The sequence below is a fragment of the Eptesicus fuscus genome, chromosome 17 (genome assembly GCF_027574615.1).
Source record: "Eptesicus fuscus isolate TK198812 chromosome 17, DD_ASM_mEF_20220401, whole genome shotgun sequence".
NCBI lineage: Eukaryota > Metazoa > Chordata > Mammalia > Chiroptera > Vespertilionidae > Eptesicus > Eptesicus fuscus.
In genome coordinates, this window is record NC_072489.1 from 40,155,969 (window position 1) to 40,170,857 (window position 14,889).

General features: G+C 56.4%; 1 protein-coding gene across 1 annotated transcript in view; it reads right to left on the reverse strand.

The window, feature by feature from the left end:
• The window catches only part of SLIT1 (slit guidance ligand 1), a 151,414-nt gene that overhangs the window by 39,915 nt on the left and 96,610 nt on the right, over positions 1–14,889 (reverse strand). Inside the window, exons 5-13 of the mRNA XM_008144125.3 lie at positions 10,707–10,778; positions 9,715–9,786; positions 8,883–8,954; positions 8,185–8,348; positions 4,905–5,052; positions 4,360–4,431; positions 3,745–3,816; positions 1,766–1,837; positions 929–1,072 (exon numbers count right to left, since the gene is read on the reverse strand). Coding sequence (XP_008142347.2) covers positions 929–1,072; positions 1,766–1,837; positions 3,745–3,816; positions 4,360–4,431; positions 4,905–5,052; positions 8,185–8,348; positions 8,883–8,954; positions 9,715–9,786; positions 10,707–10,778 — 888 coding nt within the window. The remainder of the gene's footprint in view (positions 1–928; positions 1,073–1,765; positions 1,838–3,744; positions 3,817–4,359; positions 4,432–4,904; positions 5,053–8,184; positions 8,349–8,882; positions 8,955–9,714; positions 9,787–10,706; positions 10,779–14,889) is intronic.

Here is a 14,889-nt window from a genome sequence, read left to right on the forward strand (position 1 = left end):
TTTTGATCAGCACTTGCCTCTCTCTTTCTCTCCCAGTCTGGCCAGCAGCTGTGCTTCCATTTCTCTCCAGGCCTCCACCGGGGCTGCTGATCAGCCCCGCCTTTCTGATCAGGCCCCATTGATAGGCCCAGAGATGCTGACTGGCATAGAAACCGACCAATCAGAACCAAATCTGGGTGAAGTGTGAGGAACCAATGGCTGCCTAAACCGGCAGTCGGACATCCCCCAAGGGGTCCCTAATTGGAGAGGGTGCAGGCTGGGCTGAGGGACCCCCCTCCCCCGCTCTGTGCATAAATTTCATGCACTGGACCACTAGTATTCTATAACAAAAGATTAAAACAAATTCCTAGTGCCATTGCTCTCTAATTTTTAATCATCATTGCCATTACTAGATTTTATCTGATTTAAGACATTATCAATTGCAAGATGTACTTTTATTTTATGTATTATTAAAAAAGAACAAAATGTCAATTAAATGATATGCCGTCCATGTTGCAATGCACCCCAATTTCAGAGCTGTTAATGTGGAAACAACATGTGTCTTGGAATCAATGGACATTATTATTATTACTATTATTATTAACTGTAGCCAGCATTTAAGAAGCATTTACAATATGCTAAGCTCTATACAAACATCCCCTTTAATCTCAGAACAACCTTATGAAGATGATATCCTCATTTTATGAATAAGTAAACTGAGGCCCAGAGAAGCAAGTTAACTTGCCCAGAGTCACACAGCCAATATGAGGCATAGCAGGGGTTTGAACCCAGGATTGTCTAACCCTGTGCCTGTGCTCTTTCCTCCCTAAGAAATGATTCTGGTGAGAAAAGGGCACAGGTCAAGACAGCTCGTTGCTTGTGCCAGGAGGCTGTTACCTCCCCCTAGATCCACCTGCTGGGCGGAGGGGGGGGGGCAGAGGGCACTCACAGGGTCTGGATGGCCCGCAGGGAGGTGAAGGTGCCCTTGGCGAGGCTCTGGATCTTGTTGTCGTACAGGGAGAGAAGCGAGAGGTTCTGCAGGTCCTGGAAGGCGTCCGGCCGGATGCAGTTGATCTTGTTGGCATTCAGGAGCCTGTGGGCAGAGCCAGGGCCACGTGGTGAGGGGAAGGCACAGCATCAGACTCACCGACACGTCCTGAACACCTTCCTGGGCGCCAAGCGGGCACCGGGGATCTGGCCCTCTGGGTGCCCACTCCACGCAGAGGAGTGGAGACCTCTGCCTGCCACCTCCGTGCACAGGGACCAGCTTAGCCACCCACGCTTCTCTCTTTCAGGAACTGCTAGAGGGGCCCCTGGCATTCCCGGAAACCAGAGAGCACAGGGGCAAAGCCACCTCCCAAAGGCCATGGGGAGGCTCCTCCTCCGTCCTAGAGTCCCGCGGGGTCCCCGGCAGCTGAGATGGGCGCCATGCCTCTTGGGTCCTGAGAGAGAGCCCTTGCTTGGACTCGCACGGTTCGAGGAGGCTGAGCTGGCCTGGGTGACCCCGGTGGTGGGTAGCGCTCCTCAGCCATGCTGACCTCCTCAGGGCCAGCCTGCATCGCAGCAGCCTCTCATTCAGGCCTCCTGCCATCGGTCCGCGTAGCCTCTCTGGCCTCTGCAGAGCCCCAAAGCCTCTCACAGCCCCACTACCTCTGCCATCCTCCAAGCTCCTTGCCTCCAGTGAGTCCCACATCCCGAAGAGGTCGAAAAGGCCAGACCGGAAGGCCAGAGGAATACTGGCTCCCTCCCAGGGCCCCACCCAAGCAACCATCCGATGGGTCCTTACAGGAGCTGTAGGTTGTACAGGCCTCCAAACACACCCCGGGGGAGGTCTGTGATCTTGTTCCCATAGAGGACCCTGGAGAAAAGGCAGCAGAAGGGGAGAGTTAGAGGACAGCCCACCAGGCTGGGTGCCACCGTAGGAGGTTTGTTATAACAAATGGCCAGCAGATGGCAGTAGAGTGATTAAGAAAGAGTCCCCTGTTCTTACTAGGTGTACCTGTTAATGATGCGGATTTTTTTTCAATAGATGGGGTTACACATATGTTGATATGTATGTGCTTTGATATGTATGCTATTTTGTTGTATTGACAACAAGCTTCAAAACTTCATATGTCAAATTTTCTGAAGATGTTAGCATCTTGACACTTAAAAATGTCAAATTTCGTGCCAAAAAAAGAGCATTTGTGGGAAGTTTTTAACTCATTATTTTATTTGGAAGAAAAGTGCTAGCGATAGACATTATTTTGAATAAAGCACTTTTGATGTTTCTCTTGAAATTTTCATGTTTTCTTTGATCACAAAATCCACATTACTAACCAGTTAGTAATTAATCCATATTATTAGCCGGTTAATGATTAATCTGCATTATTAACCGGTTAATGTGGATTGATTAGTAACCGGTTAATAAAGCAGATTAATCATTAACCGGCTAGTAATGCGGATTAATTACTAACTGGTTAGTAATGTGGATTTTGTGATCAAAGAAAACGTGAAAATTAACCAGTTAATGATTAATCCAAAATGCTAGTAATGCGGCTTAATTATTGACCGGTTAATAATGCTGTGTGGAGAAAGGCGTGAGGGGGCAGGAGTGGGTGCAGGGAGTTAAGAACAGGAGCCCACTTAGACGTTCCCGACACGTCCAACTGAGAAGGAGACCCATTCGCTGCTCAGAGGAAGAGCCTGCATTTTGGCAGGCCCCTCCGGGCCCTGATCTCCGCCCACGACAGCGGCCCACGTACAGCCAGGCAGCAGTCGTACACTGCGCACCCTAAGCGGCGCCATTCACAAGGGTCCCTGCCTCGGACCCCACGCCAGGAGGAAAGGGTGCCCACAAAAGGCACTCAGAGACGGGGTGCAGCCCGCTCCACTCCCCAGCACCCTCATCTTCCTGAGGCTTGTGTCCATGCTGCCTGGGGGTGGGGGGTGGGGGACAGGGAAAACACCGTTGCTAAGAGTGGCACAAGGCCCCCGCCAAGGGGAGGCGCACTCTGCATAGACAACGTGCCGTGGACCTCAGAGAGTGAGGGGCTTGGTGAACATGGGGGCGGGGGGTTGGGGGGGCGGGACAAGCAGGGGTTCTTGGAAAAAGAGAGAAAGTAACATTTCCTGAGTTAATTAATTATTTATTTATTTGGTGCTGCTAAATTTAATTTTTATTTTTCCGAGATAAAATGTTGATGCTGCACGTTTGTAGATTCACAGACCCCCACCCCACCCAGTGAACCCTGGAGAAAGGGAAATGCTGGAGAGAGGTGGAGGAAAAGGCTTCCTCCGCATCCTCCCCACAACTTGGGATCAGAGCTTGTTGGGGACGGAAGCCACAGGTGTGGCAGACGTCACCGCTGGAGCTGGTGGGTGCTCCGTTGTAGGTGACCTGGGGAAGGCTCAGGAGCATGGCGTGCTGGGCCTCTGTGGGGAGGCAGGGCCAACAGGAACGCTGGGCCCAGTCCCATGACTGCCACAAAGCATGCTGGGAAAATCCCCACTGTGGTGGGGAGAGCAGGGCAACAGCTCTGCCTGATTTTCCACGCACTCAGTCCTTGAGTCTCTCCTCCTCTCCCAGCTGCAGAGGGTCCACCAGCGGGGAAGGGGATGCTGGGCATAGCGACCCTGGACTTTGCAGCCGAAGGGAGACCCGTTGAGGCCGGGAGGGTCGGGGCTGTGCTCTCTCTCCAGCACCCACCGGAGGGGCTTCCGGCCCTGCCGGCCTCCTTGGGGGACACCCTGGACCCCGGCAGGAGCCTTGGCACTGCTACTCACAGTGAGTTCAGGGAGCGGAGGCCCTGGAAGGCATCGGGTGCGATCTCTGCGATCTGGTTGTTGCTCAGGTCTCTGCACAGTGAGTAAGAGAGAGGGCGGCTGAATCCCTCAGCGGCCACCACGCTGGGCCCGGTCCCCTGCCCCTCCCAGATGCCATGGGAGGGGCAGGGGCTGCTTCGAAATTAGAAAAGTGAGGGGCCCCTTCTCCCACCATCAGGAAAACCCACAGCCACTGTCCCCCATGCAGTCCCAGGTCATGCACGGATGGGACGCTCCAGCCTTGGTCTGTTCTGACAGCTTTCCCCCACCTCCCAGCTGTCCCCAACATCCCCTCTTATGTCCATGGCGCCTCCTATTGGTGCCCACGCTGAAATGGAAGGATGATAGTCTGGCCATATGCCAGACGCGGGCTCAACATTTAGGCCTCAGGACAAGCCTGCAAGGAGGTCACACCACTGCCATCCCACGTCACAGATGAGCCACCTCAGGGGCAGGACCGCCAGGCAGCAGCTCGCCCAGAGGCAGAGGCAGGGCCTGCCCGGGGCTGTGGCCTGCCAGGTCCGGGGTCTCCCTTCCGCCCCTGCTGACTCTCGGGAAGCCGTGGGAGGCGCTCACATCCTCCGCAGCTTTCTGTAGGGAGAGAAGGCTCCCGGGGGAATGGACTTGATCCCGTTGAGCTCCAGGCGGCTGCGGGTAGAGAGCACAGAGGAGGCCCCCCGGTCAGGTCGCCCAGTCTGGGCTGCTGCCTGCTGGGCTCACCTGCCTAACCATGCCCTTTGTCCCCGTGTCCTGCTCCCAACCACTGTCTGGGGTGGGCGGGCGGGCACAGGCAGGTGTGAGCTCCATTATCCCCGGCTGCCATGGCTGAAAGGGGCCCACAGAGGATGCTAATACTGAGAAACCAGTCCCAGCAGACACCCAGCTGGTTGGACAGATGGACCACAGAGGAGCACCCTCTACCCACCCTCCAGCACTGCCCAGCCTGGGCAGAGAGCCCGGCCAGCCAAGCACCGACTTCCCCATCGGCACCGAGGGACCTTGAAGCAAGCCCTTGGGTGGCATCACTCCGGCTCTTCCCTGGACCACCAGAGCCTGGCCCCGCCCCAGAGCCTGGCCCCGCCCCAGAGCCTGGCCCCGTGCCGGTCCTGCCCTGTACTCACATCTCCGTCATGGTCTCGGGCAGGTTGGCAGGGATGGCGGTGAGACCTTTGCCACGGCAGTCCACAATGCCGTTGCTGCAGGAGCACATGGCCGGGCAGGAGCCGGAGGAGAGGGTGCAAGAGGGCACGTGCCCTGCCTCCCCCTGGCCTGCGGAAACAGTGGGCTGTGACCTCAGGGTGTCCCGCGTCAGCACCTCCCTCCTGAGATACAGACTGAGGAGTAGGGACGGGGCACGTGGTGTTTCTCTGGATGAGGATGAACCAGAGATCACCAAGAACTCCTGTGTAACCTTGTGGGCACCTGGCACAGAGAGGACCTTGCTAGATGTTTGCTGAACTTGAATCTCGACCTGACTGTGCTGCGCGGAAGTGTGATGCCGATGCCAGGAAATCCTAGCCGGAATCCTGAAGCCACAGGTTCTCGTCCAAGTCACTCAGCGCTTTTGAGTCTACGTCTCCTCGTCCATCATCACAGGATGACAAGGACTCCGCTTGCCTAGCACTTACTCCATGTCACATGCGGTGGTAAGTGTTGTACATGTGGTATCTCCTTTAATCTTACTGCTCAACCTTGGAGGAGCATGATATTATTGTGCCCATTTTACAGGTGGGAAGACAGAGTCCTCGATATTAATTAATTTGTGGAAACTCACACAGCTGATAGGTGCTGAAACTAGGATGAAGCCCAGTGTCTGATGAATGACTGTAACTGAAGTACAAGTTATATACAGGGTATTGTCTTAAGTGTATAGCTGGCTGATTTCTACTTATGAATATGCCCACAGAACTGTCCCCCAAATATGTAACATTTCTATCACCCACGAAGGCTCGTCTCCCCTTTCCCCAAGGTAACCATTGTTCTGAGACCCAGCACTAAAGGTTTGTTCTGCCAGTTGGTGGACTTCACATAACAAAATCAGACAGTAGGTTCTCATGTCTGGCTTCGTTTGCTCCATATAAAATCTTTGACCTTGTGTCTGTATCAGGAGGTGTTTGTTGTTGTTTTTTAACTATGACTAGTATTCTATTGCATAGATGAGTCATAATTAGTTAATCCACTCTCTTGTTGGTGGACATGTGAGGTGTCTCCAACTCTGAGCTGCTGTGAACATTTTTGGACGTGTGTGTGTGTGTGTGTGTGTGTGTGTGTGTGTGTGAGTCACTGCCGCAGTGACTGAACAGAGGGATATTTTTGGACATGCGTGTTGGCAGAGCATATGCACACACCTAGCAGGAGTTGCAGGGTCACGGGTAGACATATGCTGGGCTTTCGTAGATTCTGCTGAACAGTTGTGCGAAGTGGCTGAGCCAATTTATACTCCCACCAGCGATTTAACCTCTAACCTTTGCTTGGCTCCCCTGAAGAGTCGGCGCCAAGATCAGAAAAGACAAAGGCATGAGGACCTCTGGCAAATTGTGGCAACACCTTCTCAGGAGAGGGGTCGCCAGGGGAACAGACCCGGGGGGAGAAAAGGGGGAGGGGATGCCTGAATATAGAAACCAAGGTATTCAAATGCAGAGAAAAAGGTTTCATTTCAAAATAATTGTCCCAGCGAAGTATCCACTCCTCCTCCTAAAACCTGGGGCAGCTGCAGTTACTCAGAGGGGTGCATCAGCCTGGCGCTCCTCACACATGAGTGCATACCCAGGTGTGCACACACGCGCACACGCTCATACACTCACACTCCTGTACACACACTCACACTCACAGTCATAGTCACACACTCACATGCTCACACACACACAAACTCACAGTCATCCACTCACACACGCACAAACTCACACATACAGTCATGCATTCTCTCCACATGCACCCTCACATTCACACACACACACACACATATGTACATGTGTGTATATATATTGATTTCAGAGAGGTAGGGAGAGGGAGAGAGAGAGAGAAACATCAATGGTGAGAAAGAATCATTGATCAGCTGCCTCTTGCACGCTCCCTACCGGAAATCAAGCCTAGAACCAGGGCATATGTCTTGACTGGGAATCTAACCATGACCTCCTGGTTCATAGGTTGACGCTCAACCACTGAGCCACACTCATATTCTTGTACACAGACACACACACACACACACACACACACATACACACCCCGCAGCCCTCAGCTCAGCAGTGCTCAGGAGCAGCCCCGGTGCTGCCAATGCTGTGGGGGAGGGGAGGGGAGCCTCACACGGGGGAGAGGCAGCCGGGCCCAGTAGACGCTTCTCTCTCAGAGCTCTAACCGGCTGGCAGGCTCAGTCACTGGTTTGGGAGAAATGGGCAGCCCCATCCTCTGTTGGGAATCTGAACCGTTCACGCACTCAGCAAGCCTTTCTTGAGCACCTCTCTGTGCCAAGCACAGGCAACGTGCTGGGACAGGGTCAGAAACCGTGACCGCATAGTCCGTGTGCCTGCGGTCAGGCAACGACAAGGCGGGAGGGGGTGCCAATAGGCCCAGCCTGTGAGAAGGCTGGGGTGGGAGGCACCTGCTCCAGGAAGGGGCCCAGGCGGGCCCAGCTGGGACACACTGAGTGGCAAGGCCAAAGGGCGGCAGGGGGCGGCTGAGATGACCCTTCCCCGGCCTCGCCGAGCTTGAGGACAGCTTGGACTCTCCCAGGGGCTGCTGAGCACCAGGCAGCAGTGACCTGCCCAGACGTGGGGGTCCTTTCAGGGCCTTCTGGCTGCATATGGAGATGGAAGGGGCTAGAAAGGAAGTGGGGTGGGCAGGCGGGGGCTCTCACAGCTGAGGCTGGATGGGCCAGTTCAATGACTTTTCAGACAAGGCCGTCACAGGAGGGAAGGGTGGCATGGGAGGAGGCAAGGGGTAGGAGGGGAGGGGAGCAGAGGGGGGAGGGACAAGAGGGGGGACAGAAAGCGACAATGTGGGAGGAGGTAGTGGGGGAACAGGAAGGGAAGATGGCTGTGGCAGGAGGGACAAAGGAGTGAAGGCAAGAGGTGATATGTGGAGACAAGGGGCTATGGGTGAGAAGAGGAGATAATGGATGGACAGCAGGGGGAGATGGGTGGACACAGGAGGTGACAGATAAAGACAGAACGTGATGGGTAAAGAAAGGAGGTGATGACTAGAGACAGGTGGTGGATGGGAACAGAAAATGGGTGCAGAAGGAGATGGTGGGTGGTCTAGAAGGCGATGGAGGAGGACAGGAGGTGATGAATGTGCCAGATGTCAATGTGTGGTGGTGACAGGAAGTAATGGGGGGAGTGATGGGGGGAGGCAGCAAGAGGCAGGTGATGGGCAGTGGAGATGGGCAGTTGGGCCTGCACCCACCTGAGCAGCTGAACTCGCTCTTCTGGACCTCGGCCACGTTGAGGCCACGCAGGCCGGCGGGGCCCGAGCACTGGGTGAAGAGCCCGATGGTTGGCCGCTGCCTCAGCCATTGCGAGAGCCAGGCCAGGTGGCAGTCGCAGAACAGGTGGTTGGAGTGCAGGCGGCTGCAGGGGGACAGGGACGCTCACAACCCACCTGGGGCCCCCAGACTCTTGCCAAAGAGTGGGAACCCTCTACCCAGGAGGGGCCGAGCCCCATACTGCACTTGACCAAGCACAGTCCATGCGCAGTCAGCCCGCAGCTCCACCCTGGGGACTGTGGGCAGCAGCAGGCAACTCCCAGCCGCTGCCCCTTCCCTCCCAGCATGCTCAGGGCACACCTGGACTGGATTTTGCCTGGCTCATGTCGATTCACCTCCCTGAACTCAGACAGACCCACTGACCCAAGTCACATAACTCATTTTCAAGCACAAAAAGAAATCATTGGTTTTCCAAGGAAAAATCAAATATAAATGACACTCAGCCTCCTTTCTTTTCAGATTACCTCCTCTGACCCCAACCCCAATTAGCCCACCCTGGCTGGCCACTGGGGCTGCAAGAAGGAGCCCGCTCCCCTGCCTGTGGGAGCCTGCGCCCCGTTCCCCACTGCCGGGCACCGCCGGCTTGGGGCTGTCCTCCCGGCCACCCAGGCTGACTCACAAGGTCCGCAGCTTGGGCATGTGGTTGAAGCTGGACACGGGGATGGTGGTGATGTTGTTGTTGTTCAGGGTCCTGGTGGGAAAACCAGAGTCCGTTAGCGTCTGTCCAGCAGGAGCTTACGTGGGAGGGAGAGCAGGGCTTCTCCCTGACCAACAGGCAGACCCTCACACTGTTCCACGGCCCACCCTCAAGCTGGGCCAGCTCTGGGCTGGACCGGGGGCAGGGGGGGGGGGGGGGTAGGGGCGGGGCCTATGCCAAAGAGCACGAGACACAGAGCCATGGTCAGGGAAAGAGACACAGAGCCGCGGTCAGTCAGGGAAAGAGACACAGAGCCACGGTCAGGGAAAGAGACACAGAGCTGTGGTCAGTCAGGGAAAGAGACACAGAGCCGCGGTCAGTCAGGGAAAGCCCTGAGCAGCGGCAGTGATCAGGAGGCAGCTGCACCACAGCCTCCAGGCCGGGAGTCCGGGAGAAGGAGCCAGGAGAGGGGCAGGCGCAGGCGTGGCTGGCTTAAAGAAGGGCGGGGTTAGACAGCCTGTGTGGAAGCTCCTGGAAGATGCCGCCATGGCCCTGGGTGTCCTCGTGAGCAGGTAAACATGGGTCATGCTCCTGTGGGCACGATGACCCCACGAGCATGCGTCCTGGAGCCCTGCAACGCCTCCCAAGTCTCCTGCCTCCTGTGATCTCGAGGCCCCCACGCCCGCTGCCTGAGCCCTCAACCCGCTGCCTGAGCCCCCCGCCCGCTGCCTGAGCCCGCCCCCCCACACACCCGCTGCCTGAGTCCCCCGCCGGCCGGACTTGCCCCTCCACTTCCCTCCCGTGTGTCACTTACAGCACCTCCAGCCCCCGCAGAGCCCGGAAAGCGCCCTCCTCGATGCAGCTGATCTGGTTCTTGTCCAGCTGTCTGTGAAGCACAGGCAGGGTGTGAAGAGGACGGCCCGTCGCTGAGAGCAGCGTCCACACATCGTTACCAAGCACTCCATTCCGCTTTCTTCTAAAAGGGCCTGGCCCATCCTTTGTTCAGTACACATGTGTCCCTCCAAACAGTAGGTAGTAAGAGCTTAAATGATTCCTTATTTTTTTTTGTTAAAACGATAAATGTCAATAAGAGTTCTCTTCGATTCCTCTACCTAACCTGGCCTCTCTCCTGGGGCGCAGGCCCCCACCCCTTGTGGAGACCACCTAGAAGGTGCTGGCAGCTGGGGAGTGAGTCTGTCACAGAAGCCATGGCGGCCGGAGCCCGCGGCAGAGCCCAGCCCCAGGGCCCAGGGGGCTGCCTCGCTGTGGCCGCCCTCAGAACACACTGAAGCCGGGACCCGGGCTCCTTGGGAAAGAACGCGGTGATCAATCACCAATGGCTGCTACAGGCACGGGTGGGGGCCCGGGGGGTGTCGGGAGAGACAAGCACCCCAGGCATTTGCCGCGTCTCGTTTAAACCTCAGAACAAGCCTGTGAAGGGGGTGTGACATCCTCATTTCACAACACAGTACAGCGAGGCTCCGGGAGCTAACGGACTTGCAGCAGCTTATCCAGTGAGCGCCTGAAAGAGGAGGTTCAAGCCTAGCTCCCCAGCCTCCCGAAGGGCAAGGGCACGGAGACTGTCCGTTCAAGTGGACCGAGAACATCACCCCAGCAGCCCACAGCCCTCCAAGGCTGCCCGTCTCCTCCCACTCCAGACTGTTCCCGGAAACCATGTTGGCACTGCCGCCTCAGACCAGGCCAGCTCCTTGGCTGCCTGGACACCAGGGCTCGGGGAGACCCACGAGAACACTGCAGGGGTGGCCCTGTGGCCCCCGTCCCCCTCCGCCCCAGGCCTGTACTCACAGGTTTTTGAGGTCTGTCGCTCCACGGAAAGCCTTCCTGGGGACAGCCTGGATGGCGTTCTCACTCAGGTCCCTGTGAGGGTTGAGCCGGAGGGAGAAACACTGGTCAGTAGAGGCTTCTCCAGGAGCCCTGACGAGGCAGGGAGCGGAGGGGGCCAGACAGTGGGACCTGTCACAGCGGCATCCCGGCCCCTGGGACCGTGCCTGACACACAAAAGCTCCTCCCTGGTAAGCATTTGAATGAATGAATGAATGAATGAGCTGGAGCTCGGTGCCCAGCCACCTCTCATTCTCTGGGCAAACGGGTTGCAGCTGGAGGGAGAAGCTTGAGGCATGGGTGACCAGCTCTGCCAGACCCCAACCTGCCTCCCCCCCCACACACACACACAGAGGTCAACTCAGCCTCTGTGGCACCCTCCAGGGATGCAAAGGCAATGGCAAAGGAGAGGCGGGCTTCTCGAGGGGCCCACAGCCACCCTGGGATCTGTGGTGAGTGCACCGAAGGCTCACGTTCTGTAAGAAAGCACCTTTGGCCCCAGGTAACCCGCCAGGAGGTGGCCCCCAGGTCCTGAATTCCAGGCTGGGTCTGACTCCAGATCCCTCACTCTCAGGACAGCAGGCAACAGAGCCACCACACAGACCTGGGCCCACACGGGGACTGGGGTACGCTGGCCTCGGGGCTGCAGGGCCACGACCCTGCCCTGTGGCTCGGAGGGCAGGATCACTGAGGATTTCATCACCGCCCCCCATTAATGTCCTGATGTGAGGGAGGAGGCATTGCAAATCTCTGGCCTGTGCGAGCCTAGGCCAGCTCTGGACCCTTCCTCCAGCTCCTCTGCAAGACTGGGCCTCTGGCACCGTCCACCTGTTTCTCCATCCCTCTCTCAACCTCTTCACTACAGACCTTTACAAATGTCCCTTCCCTTCCCAAGGCAGTGGGACGAACTGCCATCGTGTTCTGAGCACGTCCCCCCCGAGCCATACAGCCCAGCATCTCCCGTGTGTGAGTGCACCTGCCCCTCACACTGACCGTGGGAAAAGGCTATGCCCGTCCCCATTTCACAAAGAGGGAAGGGAGGCTCAGAGAAGTTAAGCAGCTTCTTTAAGAGAACACAGCTGGCAGGTGGTGGCCTCAGAAGGTGAACCCGGGAAGTCAGGTCCCCGAGCTTCCCCTTGCACAGCAGGCCTGGAGGGGGAACCATCTCCCACTTTGCAGAGGAGGTAACCTAAATATTTTACCCAAAATAACCTAAACATTTACCCTGGTTGACCAGGACGGGGACCCAGGCAGTCTGCAGAGAGCCCTGCATCAGACACCGCAGCCAGGGATGACTGTCCTGACGTGGGACTCAATGTCAGGCAGCCCCCAGACCCCTCGACCCTTCTCCTGGGCCAGGCCCTCAGGCCTCAACCATCTCCTTCCCATCAGCCATTCACCACATGAGCCCCAGGCTCCACTGTGAGCCCTGGGAACATGCCACCCCACCCCCGACCCCCCGCTGCCACTGTCCCCTGAACTAGTGGGGCTTCCATCCTTCTGTCTGGGTTTTTCTGCTGAGACAACCAAACAGAAACTCCACAGCAGAGTGCCATGGCCCTGAGCCCAGGAAGGCCGGCTCAGTCCCAGCTCCCACCTCCTGGCTGGGTGTCTATGGGCCAGCACAGCTTCCTCGTGTTAGGCAAGTAATTACTACCATGGCCGCACCGCCCATGCTGGCTCTATTGTTCCCTTGGTCTGTGGGCTTGTTTCCTCCCTCTTCTTCCATGGGATGCTGGGCAGAGTAATCTAACAGGTAAATTACTTCCCTGGGAGCAAGCCACAGAGGCCAATGAGGTGGCCCGCACTCAGGGCTCATGGTCACAGTAACCAGGGCCAAGGCAGACGCGGGAGCCCCACATGGAACCAAACTGGCCTTGATGGAGCCCCAACATGCTCAGTGACGGCTGGGCTCACGCAAGCAGAGGTCACGCAATGCACAGAGTCCTCGGAGGACACACGGAAAAGCAGAGAACGGAATCTCCATTCCCTCATTCAGCCTGTGTGGGGAGAGCGGACCACCTGCCGGGGATACTACAAAGACTTACACTCCCGCCTGCAATCATCATGGGAAGGGCAGTGTTTCCAGAGAGATGAGCAAGCTCAGAGAAGCAAGTGACCAGCTCTACCTGGGGGGGAGGAGAGGAACTCTGAAGCAGGTCCTGGAAAGTAAGTCAGAGTTTACCAGACAGGAAAGGGAAATGAGGGAAGCACATTCTAAACAGAGGGAACAGCGTGTGCAAAAGCCCAGAGGCAGGAAAGAGCAAGGCAGTGGGCTGGGGCAGCAGCACTCAGTCTGACATGGCTGGGCTGTGCCGACGGGAGCTTCGTGGTGGTTTTAAAAGGTGTCCACAAATTCTTCAAAAGATGGAGCTTAATTCTCCCCTTAACTGTGGGTGGGATTTAGGACCTCACTCCTAAAGAAGAGAATATGACAGAAGTGACGGGCAATTTCGGAGACTAGATCATAAAAGACCCTTTTACGCAGCTCCCTCTTCACTCTCTCTCAGATCACTCTCCCTGGGAGAAGCCGGCCACAATGCCATCGGGACACAAGCAGAGGCCCACATGCAGGGGCGCTGAGGCCTCCAGCCAGCAGCCAGCACCGGTTTGCCAGCCATGAGGGCGAGTCCTCATGGGAGTGGGTCCTCCAGCCTCAGCACGCTTGCAGATGCTGCTGCCGGCTGCGGTCTCCATGCCTGTGTCCCCGCCCCCAAATTCAGGTGTTGAAATCCTCATGCCCAATGCGACGGCATTAGGAAGTGGGGGCTTTAGGGGGTGCTTAGGTCATGAAGGACGAGCCCTCTGTGAATGGGGTTAGTGCTCTCATAAAAGAGTTCTGAGAGAGCTCCTCGGCCCCTCCCGCCACGTGAGGACCCAGCCAGGAGCAAATCCTCACCAAACACTGTATCTGTTGGCACCGGGATCCTGGACTTCTCGTCTTCTAGAACTGTGATAAGCTGCCCAATTTATGGAACGCTTATCACAGCAGCCCAAACAGACTAAGACACAGCCCCAACCCACATCATGACTGCAAGCTCGTGAAAGACCCCAAGCAAGAACCACCCAGCCACCTATAGAAACTGTGAGACAGCCGATGTTTATTGTTCTTTTGGGCCACTCTATGTTGATGTACTTGGCTACACAACAACCAATGACCAAAACAGGGGTGCTTTGTGGAAAGGACGCAGGAGAGGGTTTAGAAGCTGTCCTGACCTGAGGCATGAGGATCCCCTGTGAGCTTTTGAGGAGAGCAGCACGATGCTTAGACTTGGCACGAAGGAGCTGAAATGTGTTAGGGACGTGGCTCCATCACTTCCCTCTTTGGACCTCAGTTTCCTCATTTGTCAAATGCAGAGGCTGGACCGGATCATCTCTTAGTCTCCTCACCAGTGCATGCCCCCCACATGCCAACTACTCCAAGGCATGGCAAGTGAGGCTCTTAGGGCATCTGAGATCCCAGGGAGACGGGGAGGAAAGGGGGCCCGTTGCTGACTGTATGACTTCTGAGAGGAGTGGGACGAGAGAGAACAGACACAGCTACCCTCCTGCTCCTCCCCACAGGGAGCAGAGCACATGTGGTGAGGGCAAGACAAAGGCAGGAAGGGCAGTGGCCAAGAGACGTCTACAGACCAAGGAAGATGGAGGCTGCACTGGGGTGGAAACCTCCAGCGGGACCCTCGACGTGGCCCCAGCTGGCAGCTAGCCCTTCGACCAAGCCTGGGAGGGAACTCTGGGCTGCACTCACATCCATTATTCCATTTAATCCTCACCACAACCCTGCAAGGAAGATTTTCTATTTGTATCGATTAGTTTATTGATTTAGGCCAACCGTGTTCCAGAAAGGCTTTGAGGTGGCTTATAGGGATTTATAAAACAGCAAGAGAGCAGGAGTGAAAAGTGGGACAAAGAGAAGAAGGAAAATCAATGGTAGATGCCAAGAATGCAGCACCAGGTGACCCACGCCCCTGCCAGGTCCAGGCGGGGCATGGGCGCTAGGCTTTCTGGGAGCCCGTGCGTAGAGGGGAAACCCGTCAGTTGATAGCATCCTCAATATATGTATACATTTGAAGGGACCAGTTGCAAAGGATAGCTATTTGGGGCACTTAAGATGAGACAAGAATTTCCCCAGGGGTCTTTATTAAAA